At 45.8% G+C, this 16,052-nt stretch overlaps 2 protein-coding genes across 3 annotated transcripts in view; one reads left to right on the top strand and one right to left on the bottom strand.

The window, feature by feature from the left end:
• The window catches only part of PRKACB (protein kinase cAMP-activated catalytic subunit beta), a 229,443-nt gene that overhangs the window by 151,782 nt on the left and 61,609 nt on the right, over positions 1–16,052 (bottom strand). The window contains exon 1 of one of the 2 annotated variants that reach the window (XM_086954284.1): positions 265–533. The exons of the other annotated variant lie outside the window; for it this stretch is intronic. Within the exon in view, the coding sequence (XP_086810410.1) occupies positions 265–451 (187 nt within the window). The 5' untranslated portion in view covers positions 452–533. Of the gene's footprint in view, positions 1–264; positions 534–16,052 lie in introns of those variants that run through there. 2 annotated transcript variants of the gene reach the window in all.
• LOC147747611 (lamina-associated polypeptide 2, isoforms alpha/zeta-like) lies at positions 2,038–3,356 on the top strand. Its single transcript, XM_086936339.1, has one exon. The coding sequence runs from the start codon at positions 2,038–2,040 to the stop codon at positions 3,181–3,183; it is 1,146 nt and encodes a 381-aa protein (XP_086792465.1). The 3' UTR covers positions 3,184–3,356.

Raw genomic sequence — 16,052 nt, 5'->3', positions numbered from 1 at the left:
ACCTATGAACGCAAACAAGAAACCCATTCCATACTTTCCCGGACCCATTTCTTTATTTATATTTTTGGACACCAAAGCATACGCAGCGGCATGGCTTGAACCAGTTCTGCAAACACCAACACCACAGACCTTGGATTGCACCTTATTAATATTAACACCATCAACCAAACAGGACACCATTCGTAAACGCAGCGCACATGCAGATACCATTTGAGAGCACTAACCACGTCCTCGCTCCAGATCGCACCCTAGCTGAGAACTTACTTGATCTGGCCCAGAGCAGGTTGTATTCTGAGACGGGATAACTTTCATGTTCCAGGGCAGGTCTCGGATCAGGAAGCGCGCCCTTCGAATGCCGACGAAAGATTCTATTTGCAAACCCTTCCAGCTTCTGACGAGCAGACGGAGCCCCCGCACCCTGCACACCTACAAATTCACTGTAGGTGGTCATCGGTGAACAATTGTTCTTTTTTTTCAAACCGTGCCAAAGAGGAAGGTACCGTTCTAAAACAAGCTTGAGCAAAGCGATTGCAAATGTCTAACTTCCTGTTTGTCACATGAGCAAAACCACGACGGCAGTTTCCTTTATTACTATGTTACTTGAATGCCTGTACATTTTTTTTGTTTTCTCCTCAATAAATGTAATAACCATTAATGTTATCGTTTAGTCATTTATTGCAATCATCAGGAGTACGGATGGGGTGATGTGACATCAGTCCTTCTTCAAAATATAATCGAGGCAAAAGTTTGAAAATTACAGCATAAAATAGAATTTAAATAACAGACCTTTTAATTAGTGGGTATATTTTACCCTAACGCTGTTTGCGACAAAGACTCCTGTGGTTTTCTGCTTTCCCAGAGCCCCTGGGATGTTTTCAGAGCTACAGTGCAAATAATAGCCCGCGTTAATATCAGGAATGAGCTGCCCTTTATTCTGATATTACCTCCTCGTCAGCCCTCCCCGTCCCAGTCCTAACTACATGAGCATAGCTCCTCCCACCAGAAACTCCCAAGCAACTTGAAACCCATCCCTTCCCTCCAGGCCACACCCATACCCTGAGGCATATAACCCTGTGACCTGCCAATCAACAACCTGTTTGTTTTTTCTGCGGAATCACTTCCGAGCAGTCTTCGTCGAGGGGGGCACTGGAATTGGCCTCCTATCTGGTAAGTGTGGAACGGGATGCTAAGCGCCCGTTTTTAACCCCTATTGTGCCTGTTTTTCTTTTAACTTGTAGGCATTTGCTTTGAGTCCCTGCTGTAGCGGGACCGTGGGGTTGGGGGTCCGGACTGCCTGCTGTGGGGTGGTGACTCCCTGCTGCAGCCTCCCCTCTTCCGGGTTCGTTCCCTGCTCTAGCCGGTACACCCGGGGAGGGAGGGGGGGTGTGTGGCTGGCTTTTTCAGCGCGCCGAGGGCGTGCAGGATTGGCTTCTCTGTCTGTAACTCTCGGGGCTCGTTTCTTCGAGCCCGTGTTTTTCCCCTTTTTCTTTATGCTTCCTGCAATCCTTGGTGGAGTCTGGGGTTGCGGGGAGGGGGGGGGGGGGGGGGACTGCCTTTGTTTGGTCCGTGGGGGCCCGTTATTTAGGTTCAGTCCGACTTTGATGATTGTTTCCTGGGTTAGTGTTCTCTTCCCCGCGTTTCTGTTGTTGGAGCTCCCTCTACTGGCGGTCCAATTTTGCTTTTTTGCCGTTTTTTACTGGAGGGATTTGCATGGGGCTTGATTTCGTGTCTTGGCCTCTTGCTGCTCTGCTGTGGAGTTCTGCTGGGGAGTTGGGGAGTTCTTACCTCTGGGTTCACTGGTTCCTGGGACGGGGTCTTCTGGGTTTCTTTGTATCCTTACAGTTGGGCCCTGTTCAGTCTTTTCCTTTTGTAGTTTGGTAGCCTTCTCTGATAGGGCGGTTTGAAGGCCGGCCTTCGGTCCTGTGTAGGGATTGGCTCCAGGTCTAGGTGGCTTTCCCTGGTTGGCCCTTGGGGATTTTTGCTTGGATTGGTCTGGGTATATCTTGGGGTCTGGATTTCTGTTCTCCTGTTTACAACATGGAGGGTAGAGGTGCAGACGTGCGTGAACTCGGCTGTGAGGATGGGGAGGTGGTCGCTGGTTCTTCCACTGCTCCTTCCATGGCAAATATTCAAAAAATGATTGAGGCTGCTGTGGCGGCGGCCTTTGTGGCTCATGATCCCAAGGGGCCTAAGAGACAGAAATTGGATGCCTCGGCTGAGGTAGATCCGGACGTTGACTCTGATGAGGAAGTGAAGGGTCGTTTTGTCCAAGGGGCTGACCTTCGCTGTGTTATGCAGCATGTTCGAGACAATCTGGGATTCCCTGATCCTGTGGAGGGTGGAGAGTCTGAAGACTTCTTCGCCAATTACCTGAAGAAAGATCCGGAAAGCCTCCCCATTCATACGTCTGTGAGGAAGGTGCTGGAGGGGGAGTGGAAGGATGTTGACAGGCATGCCTTTCCCCGGTTTCTGGCTAAGAGGTATCCCTTGCAGGGCTTCGCGGAGGAGTTTCCGGCTGTGGTGAAAGTGGATTCTCTGCTGGCAGGTATGGCGTCTCAGAGCCTGGTGGTGTCTGAAGATGCGGTGCCTTCTGATCCTGGGGACAAGCGTGTCGAGGGGGCCTTGAAGCGGTCCTTTGCAGCCTCCAATCTGGCTGTTCGGTCTGCTGCTTACACCAGCTATCTTGTTCAGTCGCTTCTTAAGGACTGTCAGGGTATTTCTGCGCAGCTCATGCAGGAAGAGGATCCCTCTGAGTCTTTGTCCATGTTGGAACAGCAGTTGCGTTTCATGGCTGACTTGTCCTTCGACTCCCTTAGTGCTGCGGCGGCGGCTGCTGGGGCCTCGGTTGCTGCTAGAAGGCGGTTGTGGCTTAAGTCTTGGAAGGCGGAAGCTGCTCAGAAGGCGGCCGTGATGAAGATTCCCTTCACGGGCTCTAAGCTGTTTGGGGAGCCGTTGGAAGCTTTGATTAAAAAGACAGCTGAGGACAAAAAATTGTTGGCTCCGGTCCGCTCTTCTCAGAAAGGGAAGTTTGCGGGTTATAAGCGGGCTTTTGGGCAGGCGTTTCAATCTAAGATGGCTGCTCAGCCCTTTCGTGGTAGGGGACGTGGCCGGGGTGTCCCTTCCTTCCACAAGTCCCGGGGTCAACAAGGTGCTTCCTCTTCTGCAGGTCCCTCCAAGTCGTGACTATGTGATGGATTCCTTGGAGGTGCCGGTTGGGGGTCGCCTCACCTCTTTTTTACCTGTCTGGGAGGAGTTCGTTCGGGATCTGTGGGTTCTACAGGTGGTACGGCTGGGCTACAGAATAGAATTTGGGACTCCTCCGGTGGATGTGTTCAAAGCTACCCCTGTTCCCAGGTCTCTGGCAAGATGTCGTGCTCTATTGGACGGAGTTCGGGACTTGGTGTCAAAGGGTGCTGTGGTGAGGGTGCCTGTGAGACAACAGGGTCGGGGGGTTTACTCAATCCTGTTTTTGATCCAAAAGCCAAATGGGGACTTCCGTCCGGTCCTGGATCTGAAGGCGGTGAACTTGTGTATCCCTCATCGGTCCTTCAAAATGGTGACTCTGCAGTTGATTCTTCCCTTCCTGTCGGTGGGAGATTTCCTGGCTTCTCTCGATCTACGGGACGCCTATTTTCATGTGCCAGTGCACGCAGATTCCCAGAGGTTCCTGCGTTTCTGTGTAGGGGTGGATCACTACCAGTTCCAGGTATTGCCCTTTGGCCTGTCTGCCTCTCCGAGGGTGTTTACTAAAGTGTTGGCGCCCTTGGTGGGTTTGTTGCATGCTAAGGGTATACAGGTTTTCCCTTACTTGGACGATTGGCTGATTTCTTCCTCTTCTTTCCTTCAGGCTCAGTCACATTCCCGGGAGGTTTGCAGTCTCCTTCAACGGTTCGGGTGGATTCTGAACTTGGAAAAATCCCATCTTCACCCCACTCAGGAACTGTTGTTCATTGGGGGGGTGTTCAACACCAGGTTGGGGAAGGTCTTCATGTCGGAACCCCGCAGACTGACTCTTGTGCACGAACTGAAGAAGGTGTTGGGGGCTCGGTCTTCCACGGCTCGCCAGTGGTTGCGTGTTCAGGGGCTGATGTCAGCAACTGTGATGATTGTTCCTTGGGCCCGCTTACACTTATACCCCCTTGTGAATCATCTTCGGGAGCATTGGGATCCGGCCTCTCTGAATTACGAGCTGTGGGTTCCGGGGAGTGTGTCCATCGCCCGGGAGTTGTCCTGGTGGCTGGTGGATCGGAACCTCTTACAGGGCTCGCCCTTTGTGTCCCAAGTGAGGTTGGTCCTGACGACCGACGCCAGCGAACTGGGTTGGGGTGCGGTCTTGGGTCAGGAGTCTGTGCAGGGTCTTTGGTCTGTGCCGGAGGCGGAGATGTCCTCAAATTGGCGGGAATTGAAGGCGGTTCAGTTGGCGTTGTCTCATTTTCTGCCTTGGGTCCTCCAGAGGGATGTGATGGTGCGGTCGGACAACACGGTGGTGGTGTGTTATATCAACCGCCAGGGGAGCGCGAGGGTGGCTTCCCTCAATTTGTTGGCTCAGAGGATAGGCCTGTGGGCGGAGTCTCACTTGTTGTCTCTGAGGGCTTTACATCTGCCTGGGATTTTGAACTCGGAGGCGGATCGCCTGAGCAGGGTGTTTCCCTCCCTGTCGGACATGTGCCTGTCTCAGGAAGTCTTTCATTGCCTGATGGCCCGGTTCGGGGTCCCGGTGGTGGACCTGTTTGCGGCCCCGGGGAACGCCTTGAGGGAGACGTTTTGTTCTCTGGTTCGCTCTGCCGAGGTTTGGAGGGTGGATGCCCTGTCCTTCCGGTGGGAGGGGGGCCTGATGTATGCCTTTCCCCCTATTGCCCTGCTGCCGCGTGTTCTGCTGAAGGTCAAATTGGATCGGGCTTCGGTGATCCTGGTGGCTCTGGATTGGTCCAGGCGGCCTTGGTTCCCTCTGTTGTTGAAGTTGGCAGTAGGGCCTTGCTGGAGGTTGCCGGTGGTCCCTTGTCCCTTGTCATTTCCCCCTCTGTCTCTGGAGTGTCTGGTCCGCCTGAGACTGGCGGGTTGGCTGTTGAGAGGATGAACCTTGTGGCGTTGGGGTGTTCTCCTTCTGTGGCGGAATTTATTCAGAGGTCCAGGCGCCCTTCGACTCTCAAATCCTATGCCCGGCATTGGGTTTCTTTTCAGTCTTGGTGTACGGCGCGTGGGTGGTCTGCATTGGAGGTGGATCCGGTACTGGTCTTGGACTTTTTGAAGGACGGCTTTGACTTGGGTCTGGCTGTGTCATCCCTGAGGGCTCAGTGGGCTGCTGTTCGGGCCTTTCGGGGTTCGGTCTGTGACCCGGTGGTTCCCCTGGTGTCCCGTTTGTTGAGGAGTTGCTTCCTTCAGAAGCCTGTCATTCGGTCCTTTGCTCCTAGTTGGGATCTGCCTCTGGTTTTGGGGGCTTTGCAGGGGGATCCCTTTGAGCCTCTACTGGAGGTGTCTTTGAGGTTTCTGACGATCAAGGTGCTGTTCCTGGTGGCTATTACGTCGGCTAGGCGGATTGGGGAGTTGGGCTCCTTGCTTCGTTCGGCCCCTTTTTTACGTTTCTTTCCTGATCGGGTGGTACTGCGGCCTGATCCTTCCTTTGTTCCCAAGGTCCCTTCCTCTTTTCACTGCTCTGCGGTTCTGGTTTTGCCTGTTTTATGTCCTGATCCTCTTTCAGAGGTTGAGGTGCGGCTGCACTGTTTGGATGTTCGGAGGGCTCTTGAGATCTATTTGTTGCGTACTGGGCCGTTTCGTAAGGTGGAATCCCTTTTTGTGACCTTTGGCCTGGCTGGTCAGGGTCTTAAGCCTTCTGGGGCTACCCTCAGTCGTTGGCTACGATGGGCTGTGGGTGCTGCGTATGAGGCCTGTGGTGTGTTGGCTCCAGGGTCTGTTCAGGGAAGGTCGACTCGGGGGGTGGCGGCTTCCTGGGCTTGTTTTCAGGGGGCTTCCATGGCTGAAATCTGCAGGGCTGCTACCTGGAGTTCTCCGCACACCTTTATGTCCCATTATCGTTTGGTGGTTGGGGGGACTGATTCTGCTGGGTTTGGGGACGCTGTGTTGCGTTCTACTCCGGTGGTGTGACTTTCTGTGCTTTAATAAAGTCTGTTTTTTGCTACTGAGTGAAGCCGATTATTGCTTTGGTATCTGCTCATGTAGTTAGGACTGGGACGGGGAGGGCTGACGAGGAGGTAATGAGCGGTTACTCACCGGTAATATTCATTACTCCGAGTCGTAGCCCTCCCCGTCCCAGTCCAGGTTCCCATCCCTCCCTCCCAGTTTCGGCTTCTTGTGCTTGTTGGGTACAGGTTGTTGATTGGCAGGTCACAGGGTTATATGCCTCAGGGTATGGGTGTGGCCTGGAGGGAAGGGATGGGTTTCAAGTTGCTTGGGAGTTTCTGGTGGGAGGAGCTATGCTCATGTAGTTAGGACTGGGACGGGGAGGGCTACGACTCGGAGTAATGAATATTACCGGTGAGTAACCGGTCATTACTTACAAGCAGGGCTGTAAGTGGGCCAGGTCCTGCCGGTGTCCACAGTGGTGTAGCAAAGTTAGGTTGTACCCGGTGGGGAAAATTTCTTCTCAACCCTGCTTGACAAAATGGCAAACATGTGTTTAAAACACATTTTTGCTATTCTGTCAACCCCCTCTGTGATGACACCTGGGGCGACCGACACCCATCTGCCTACACCACCTGGTGCCAAGACAGGTCGCTATCAGGCTCTCCATGTTTACCCTGTGGGACGAAAAAAAATGAACTCTGAAATAGTGCAACCCGTCACTGCCTTTGATGTAACTTCAAAGAGACTCGTTTTTCAGTTTTATATAGCGCAAACCTGGAGCTTTACATGAGCACCAGTTACATTACACAAGGACATATTAATTTTTTTAATCACAGGCGTTGGGGCTCGAACCTGTATGCTCAGCTCGAAGGTCGGCTGCACTAGCCTCACGCCACAACTTCGCCCACAAGAGTGAGTCGCATTTCAATATCATATACAACGAAGTGATACTTGTTGCTTATTTATTTTATGCAATTTACAACCATTGACAAAGTCAATAGTCCTGGCTTGTTGTAGGTGTGATGTTAATTCTTCTGTTCTGTCTGGATGAATGGACAAAAGCAGCAAAATATCAGTGGGGCAGCACACTATGCTAAACACAGATTGTGTTTTAAGCCACACCCCTACAGTAGCCACGCCCCTATGAGAGCTCCCCCCAGTTGTTTCCTCCCACTTAAAGCCTTGCTTACATCACAAAAGAATTCGGTCTGTGTTTCACATAGGAGGTGGCCATTGTCTGGGTGGATGAGCAATCACCTGGTGGGCAACAGAATCAACCCTAAACATGGAATCCAGTAGGAGGAAGCCACTGAGAACATCAAAGCAAGAGTATCTTTCAGCAGACTTTACTAGAATATGGCAACAGAAATCTACAAATCTAGACAAAATGAACGTTAATGGAGAGAACTTGAGCTGTGCTAATCTAAACAACAAATAATGAAACCCACTCAGTATATTCACAGTGAATATGAAGGAGGTCTATTTACTTGTACTGACATCGAGGTACTTAGTTTTAATTTTATAGCGTGTGAACCACAACCAGTTGGGCAGCAGATCTCTTTACACATATTCAGCGGGAACTGGATATTTAAACATCGGGCTTTAATATAATAACTACAGTATTGCAGCTAGTAAATAAAAAGCAAGCCTGATAGAAAAGTATGATTTTACACAAGGCAAACCTATTTTATCAGTGAGAATAATTGCCAAGACTGTTACAGGAGGATATTGCAGGAGGGGATTTGTGAAGAATCGAAGTCCAAATTTTGGGAGTGTTACCTGAGAAAGTGTGTTTTCAATCTTTTGTCATTCTGAAACGTTGAGTTTTGAAACACAGAGTGTCAGCATTATTTAGAGACGGAGAGCCTCCTCGGATATTTTGCTGTCCAGGTAGGTTAAAGTTACAGCATTTAAGATTTGTGTACAAATCACACAAGCCTGTGTGAAGAAAATTCTGGCTTCATAAGGAAGCCAATTCGGAGATGTTAGAACCTCCTCCTTTTATCTGTCACTTCGCTTCCTCTCCATCTCCTCTCTCATTACCTTACTTCTTTCTTTCTACGCCATCTTCTCTCCATCTACTCCTATCATTACCTCTCACTCACATACTCTCTTTACCCTTTTCTTCATTTTAACCCACCCCCTCTTCTTCTCTTAATACAGCTATCCACCAACATCTGGCTCCACATCTCTATCACAAACCTATCTCCATCTCACCTTCGATCTCACAGTACCGCTGTAGCAACCTTGCCTCTTTCTGCCAGACTATCTGGCCTGACTTTCAATACCTCGTCTCATTTTACTCTGCTCTTTATCTCACAATGCCCTCTCTAACTTAGATCTCTCTCTACCTCAAGTCTTCCTACCCATCAACCTTTAACCTTACCTATCCTTCATCCACTCTCTACCTTTCTCTACCTATCTCCGACTGTTTCTAACTTTTGGAATCTTTTTCTGGCTACCTTACCTTTCTCTTTACCTTACGTCCCTCCCTGCATCACCTATCTCTCTCCCTCACCTCTATCTCTCTTTTATGCACACGTAGAAAGTGGGGAGGGGCAGGGAAAGGGATAAGACAAGGGAATAAAAATTATGGCGATAATTATTTAAATCCCACCCGATTAAGTGGTTAAAATTCCCGGAGCAGTGCTTTGATTTCCACTATTTCAGCAAGAACACCAGTAGTGAAGAGATGTGATTATGAATGTATCACCTAAAGCTACAATTTCAAGTACCATGTACTTCTGCCTTATTTCAATATTATGGACTAGACCACTATGTATCTAACAAGTCATCCTTACAGTGTCTTTCCTATGATGGGAGGAACAGGCTGATTAGACATTGAAGTCCATGTCAAATTTTGTAAGAAGTCAAAGAAAATCTAGATCAAAGTAGACAGTGAAACAGTGGCGGCTCACACTGGTAATGCTGTAGGGCGGTGAGGCGGGGGGGTAGTGGAGTGCAACATACGACGGCAAAGGTAAAAGTTAATAAATAAATAAAACCACTTACCTTGCGCTCGCCGCATCGCCAACAATGCGGTGAGCGCAAGGTAAGTGGTTTGATTTACTTTCACCTTTGCCTTCGTATGTCGAACTCCACTACCCCCACCCCGCCCGCCTCACTGTGTTACCTCTGCAAGCCGCCACTGTGTAGAAATGTCTTTAGCAATACTTCTTAATCATTCTTTTGGTACTATTTGGCTGGTAAGCAACAGCAGCTTGAGCTTTCGTCTGCTTTGCATTCCCAAGTTTCTGAAAATGTTAACAAGTATGCTAATATTGTTCAGCATCACGAGTGATAGGAGCTAAAATTGGCTAGTGAATTAACAGTTGTCCAAACAGGGGACCTCAAAATATGTGTTGGCAAGGGCCTCAAATATCTTAAGATGTCACTGACAGAATGAAGTTATGACTACACTATTCCAGAGACTATTCAACCCCCTACACTATTATACACTAGATTTAACTACAAGTCAATAAACAGATTACATGCCTGATTTGCAAACTGGTGAGTAGGAAGGTAGGACGGACACAGAAAGACAAACTTACCCTGCTCCCTCATCAAAATTCCTTCCACCTAGGCAAAATGCAACTACAGTTTAAGGTACTGCATGTCACATACCCATTGATGAGCCATAATTTAGGGTTTCCAATCACCTGAAATGGACTTTAATCAAAAAAAGTCAATAGGTCTGTGTTTGGGCGAGACTTTTGGCTTCAGCAGTGCTTGTTTTGTTTCATGACTTAGTTTGTAAAACACTGCTGGAAGATGCTAGTAAAAAAATATAAAAGATAAAATAAAAAAATAAACAAAAAAAATGTTTCGTCTGAGAAGGCACACTGTGATTGTAGCCTCTGATATTAAGGCAACTACTTTTTGTGTGGAAATATTCCTTGCGAATAAGCAGAATGCAGCCACTCATAGTGAACTTAGACTACGGCTTAAGTGGGATAACGAAATGCCTCATGCTATTAGCTGTACTATGCAGAATTAAAACGTAAATACACCATAAGAGACCAATGGATATAAAGAGCTGGCATACACAATCCTAAAAGTATAATATATTTCAATTTAGCAATATCAAAAGTTCTTTGCTTACACCAGACTTAAAAATGTCATGTCACCTGTGATATAATAAAACAAAGGAAATACCCTGTGAATAAACGCGTGTGCCGGTGTGCATTGGTCATATGAGGTGTGATGCAGTTGATACTGCTTTTAAACCACACAACACTTCTCACTCGATTCCAAACACTAGAACGCAGCCATAACTAGCGAGGTTCGTTTAACTTATATAGCTGCATCTTTATACCCATAAGGCATTGGATGTAATTTAAGGTTCACCAGGGGTCACAGCTTCTACCCCCGGCATGTCACTTGTGACTCCAGAGATCCAATGGCAGTGCTAAGAACTGAAAAAACAAACCAATTGTTGCTGCACCATTATTAATATTATGAAAAGTTCTTATAGAGCACACGGCTACCCACAGCGAGCTTTCGGGCTGAATTGCCTTTTTTAATCTGACAGAAGGTAGAGGTGTGGCACAGAGTGATGATAAAGGTATTCAAACTATCTCATCTGCATTGAATATTCCCCTCTGGTCCATTAAATCCTCTCAAACTTCCTTAGATGGCGAGAGGGCAGCTGCGATACAGCGAGAGATTCGTTTCTTAACAAAAGATTTGTATTGCTTCTGCAAGGTGCCAGAGCAGTTCAGGGTGGTCCAAGGCATTATGCCAAGATAACACATGCTGTGTAGATCTGGAGCTCCTTCCCCAAGCTCCCTCTGAAATACACAGTTATGTAATGCCTGCTAGACTTTGCTCAGTGTAGAAAGTTAATATCCCGTTATACGTAGCACTGCTGATAGACAGAGGTGGTAAATGTTTAGACCCCAGAACGATGGGCAAGAGATCGCCCCTGTGTGCTGACTGCAACTGACTGACTTGAGGAAAGCTTGTGAGCAAGCTCAGAATATTTCCTCAAAAGCTAATTTTAGGTTAGGAATATGCTACTTACCAGTATGCATCTGTTCTTGGCATGTAGGGCTGCTGACATTCATATCGGTGCATAGATCGCCGCCTAGTGTTGGGTCCGGATGATTGCACATTGTTGTCCCGGAAGAGTCTTCGAAGTATCACGAGATAGGTGGCTCCTCCCCTGGACTACAGTGCGCATGGGCATCCTCTCCATCCTCAGATTGTTTTTCGCCATTGTGGCAGAGATGGAGTATAATACAGTAAGTGATGACCATGCCTGAGAATAATTCTGAGTGCTACAGCTGTGACAGGCACCGGGGAGGAGGGCGGGCGATATGAATGTCAGCAGCCCTACATGCCAAGAACAGATGCATACTGGTAAGTAGCATATTCGGTTCGAGGCATGTGGGCTGCTGAATTCATATCTGTGCATAGAATAAATAGCAGTTTCCTCCTTAGCGGTGGTTGCCCGTGCCAGCTGCAGCAGTCTGAAAAAGAGTTCTGAGAACAGCCTGTCCTACAGCAGCTTGCTGTTTGGAGTGTACATCTACGCAGTAGTGTTTGGTAAATGTATGTATGGTGGTCAATGTGGCTGCTCTACATATATCCTCTAGAGGAATGTTACCTAGGAAAGCCATGGATGCCCCTAACTTGCATGTGGAATGCGCTCTTGGGGGGAACTGTTAATGTGCGTTTAGCCTTTTGATAACAGATCTGTATGCACTTAACAATCCATCTGGCTATACCGGATTTGAAAATGGGGTTACCTTTGTGCTGTGGAGAGAAGGCAACAAACAGTTGCTTAGTTTTCCTGAAATCTTTTGTCCTGTCTATGTAATACAGGAGAGCTCTTTTAACATCCAGTGTGTGCAGTGCTCGGTCTGCCACTGAATCTGGATGTGCTCCCTCCCCACCTGTTGGGGAAATGTTACGGCCTGTTCCCACTCATTGCCGTTCAGTACCCTTCCCAGATCATCCTCACATTTGGCGCGCAGGAGCCCAAAGGATATTACAGTAAGATTTCATATTGCTCTATAGATACGAGATATAGTTCAATAACTTATGGGTAAAGTGGAGCAAGAACTTACGTAGGAAAACATTAAGCGTCAAGTTTGATCTTTGACAATATTTCAAAATCCGATATTAAGCTGCAAAATACCTGGCACGGATTTCAGAATATGCTACTGATGGAGCAAGGTGAAGAACAAAATTTTGCTCAAACTTGCTAAATTAATCCCTTGTAACTGTAACCAAATTAATAAGCTTGTGGTGAAATTATGAATCAACTTAGTTTAAACTGCAATCATCAGTACACGCGGGGTAAAACTAATGTGCCTTATGTTGCAAACGCGAAGAAGAAAAGTAATAAACTAACCTTGTCTATTGTCTTTGTCAGTATTAAATGTGGCTGTTTAACTAATGGCATGTGCTTATTATGTGTGCTTATGTTATGTCTAATGCTGCCTATCTGTGCTTCTGCTAGGTAATATAATTAACAGGGTTAATTAGCAAAGGGGGAAGGTAACAGAATGGGTCTCAATTCTTTAATTAATTGATGTCTTGTGTTTGTTTAATAATAGTTTCCGAAGTGAAGCCTAAAAGATGGCTCAGAGAAAATGGCTAACAGAGCTGCAGACATAAAAGCTTGTCCAGAGTGAATTTTTCACACATGTGCAGCTGAGAAGATTATTGCCCCACAGACATTGTGAATTAAAAAGCAGCCTTTTGGTCGTTTTGAATGTGCTCATGGAAAGATGAACTAAGGACAGGAACTTGATATGCTAGCCAAGGTTAGGAAGTGAAATGTACAAAACTCGAAGAAAGTTGCATTCTTGAGGAAGCTGAATTGAAAGACAATAGGGCTTATGTAAAGCCTGGACTTGGTCGAGGATCGGAGATGACATAATTTACTTTATCGTGGTCTGACACCGGACAGTCAATGAAAAGCACGGATTTCTATGAAAGAATGTAAAATGTAGAAAGTATAAATAGAAAGAAAGGTATAAAGTCTGACACAATGAGCAGGGAAAAAACTCTTACTTTCCGATTCCGGAGTATCGAGACATGCTGATGGACCTTTGGCGCATGTAAGGACAGCAGACTTAATGATTTTTTCCTTTTCAGGCGAAGAGAGAAATAGTTAGGGAAATAGATTTAGGGAATGGAAAACTGTTATTTTGCTAATAATTCATATTTCTGAACTTGCTTTGATGTGTCAGTCTTAATTTCATTCTTTAATAAATGCTTTCTTCTTTGAGAATAAAATAAAGATTCTAAAACGTAAATGCTTTTTCTTTATGAAAAATAAAGATAATAAAACTAGATTTTAAATGACAAGCTAGTCTTGTTTATTCATGGTCTACTTTCCATCAGTTGATCCAATCGCCTTACGTGATTTGATTTATGTGTGATAATATGTTTAATATCATCCTAAAGAAAGATAAACTGCAATTGTATATAATAGTGTAAATATTTTGTGAATAGTTGGATTAATCAAATCACCTGATTCAGTTGCTCAGAAATGGTCTAATTGGTGTTATGGGCCTGAATATGTGTTTGATGTTTAATGGTGAGAATTGAGGTGTTATGTAGCGTTTAGGAGACAGTTTTTCAATCAGAGCGCTGGATCACTACAATAATTTCTGATGTGCAGTTTTATACAGATATATAAAAATGTTAAACTTTCATATGAAGCAATTTCAATAACACAAGCTCTAGGTTCCTAGCTTTTCAGCCATATTTAATTGGGCAAACCAGCAAACAAAGCAATCAACTTTGAAATGTTTTCAGTTGCCCGGGGAGAAAAAGGGCAAAACAGTACAGACAGATGGCAAACATCGCAATTCAGTCACTAAAAAAAACCCTGTTTGCTGAATGAACCTAGAATGAAAGGCAGGTCTAGGGACAGTTACTAAAAAATGATTATTATGGCAATGTTGCCTGATGTGCTTGAGTGAAGGCTCCTCCAAATCCAATGAGAAGCGCAGATGTAGTATTCACAATCTGGGACAAGGCCTCCCGTTTAAAGGAACTCTGGTGCTGTCCCCAGCCCATAGATCAGTCTTCCCCATAGGACTGGATAATGAGGGCATCGGTTAATTCTGACCCACGCGTAAATCCCTATTTACGAATTGGTCGGAATTCTGGATATGAAGGTATTCTACATATATAATAATTATCTGATATGTTTAATAACTCAACCTTTGATACATTTCGGCAGGTCAAATCTGGCGATAATTAGCGGGAAAAAACATACGGTGCTCAACGCTTCATGCGTTAAATATCAAAATAAGCATGCTATTCCCCACAAACTTGTAATAGGTGTTCCTTACTGCACCCGATAAATAACGTACTCTGAGGGATCGTTATTTATCAGGTGCGTTAAAAAAAAAAAACACAAAGACTCGTAATCAGGCCCTTGGTGGTAACACTGCACTGTGGCATGCTGGCCTGTTCAGCACCCAACTTCTTCAATGTAACTTGGCTCGTAGAAAAAGAGACAGATTAGGTTGTCATGGTAAATGACTAGAAATTACTTATTATAAGTGGTCCCTGAACATAAGTTTGGTGCCAGTTCCTGTCGCCAAGTAGGTAATGGCACTCCTCATCATTTTTTAAGATCAAGGACTAAACATGAGCTTGATTAACAACAGAGGAAAACAACATTTACTATAGATCGATCAGAGATGTCATTAATAGCAATTAAAAGCATAACTTAGGAGTCTGACGTAATAGGACATATGCCCCCCAAAAAATAATGTTTCAAATGCCCAACTAGGCCTTCCATCACCTCATTTAAACTGTAGGGAAAATTGCTGTTCTCGAAGGGGGAGCAAACTTGTCTCTTTCACAAGAAAACCCCTGTGAGGACATGTTGCCAGGGAAAATAGTGTTGTATGTCCTGTCGAATTAATGGTGGGTTCTCTATACCTTGAACAAGTAGGAGCAGGAGAGCGACTCCTGGACCTGGAAGGGTAGAGAAATTATTTTGTAAGTGAAAGGAGAGGGGATAAGTACTCTCCATTAAATTTCCTGTAACATATGTGGTATCCTCCTCTATTGGTGGCAGTGTGGTAAGGAGATCAAACTACACCACTACTTCACCGCACTCAGTGGTAAGTCAAACCCATTTGCTACTAAATTTCTGCAAATAGATGCCATTTTTGATGATCTATTTGCAGTAGTAACATAAGTGATTACTGGCCACTATACCAACATAGCATGGTGCAAATGTTTATACTTATACCCTGGAGCCCTTTAAGGAAAAGCATGTCCACATAGATGGTGGGTTTGTTTAGAAAAAGGTGACCCAGCTCCTGTCAACCTAACAGAGGTACTGTGTCTGCTACAAAGAACGGTGAATGGAAAGGTCATCAATATCTAATTGAGCCTCTAAGTCTTTCAATGTTGATGTGGGATTAAATGCCTCTATCCATTTTAGGATTGAATTGGCTTGAAAGGAACACTCAAAACATCCAGAAAAGCAACTACAGTACCTGGGTTTTGTTGATGTCATGTTGAGGTCTACATTAAAACCTAAACTTCTGAAATAAGAAGTCCACAAAGGATGGTTTTCTTTCAAATAGTCTACTCTTTCTACGTTTCCACTTCAACTGCCTTCCCTTCTTGATTGTTACATGCACAACTCCATGTTGAAGATGATGTTGGTGAGCTACAAACAAAACAAATCGAAGATCAACGTTCCAAACTTGAGCATGCAATATTTCACAATTAAAGAGGACAGGGCAATTGAAAAAGGGATGGCTGGAGGAAAAGAATCAAAATAATATGAAACAGACAGTAAGAAAGTCATGAAACAAAAGTTAGAAAAAAGTAATAAATAGAAACGAATGGGTAAAGCAAAAGAGAAAAAAATGAGACAAGAAGCCTAGGAGATGAATGAGTTACTTCATAATGGTTAGGTGTAAACCTTTTTCTTCCTTTATCCCCCAGCTCTGCTTTGAGGTTTTACACAGCGAGTCTGATGC

The sequence above is a fragment of the Lissotriton vulgaris genome, chromosome 1_1, assembly GCF_964263255.1.
Source record: "Lissotriton vulgaris chromosome 1_1, aLisVul1.2, whole genome shotgun sequence".
NCBI lineage: Eukaryota > Metazoa > Chordata > Amphibia > Caudata > Salamandridae > Lissotriton > Lissotriton vulgaris.
The sequence above is the reverse complement of the archived record's forward strand: the minus strand, read 5'-3'. Positions and strand labels throughout refer to the sequence as shown.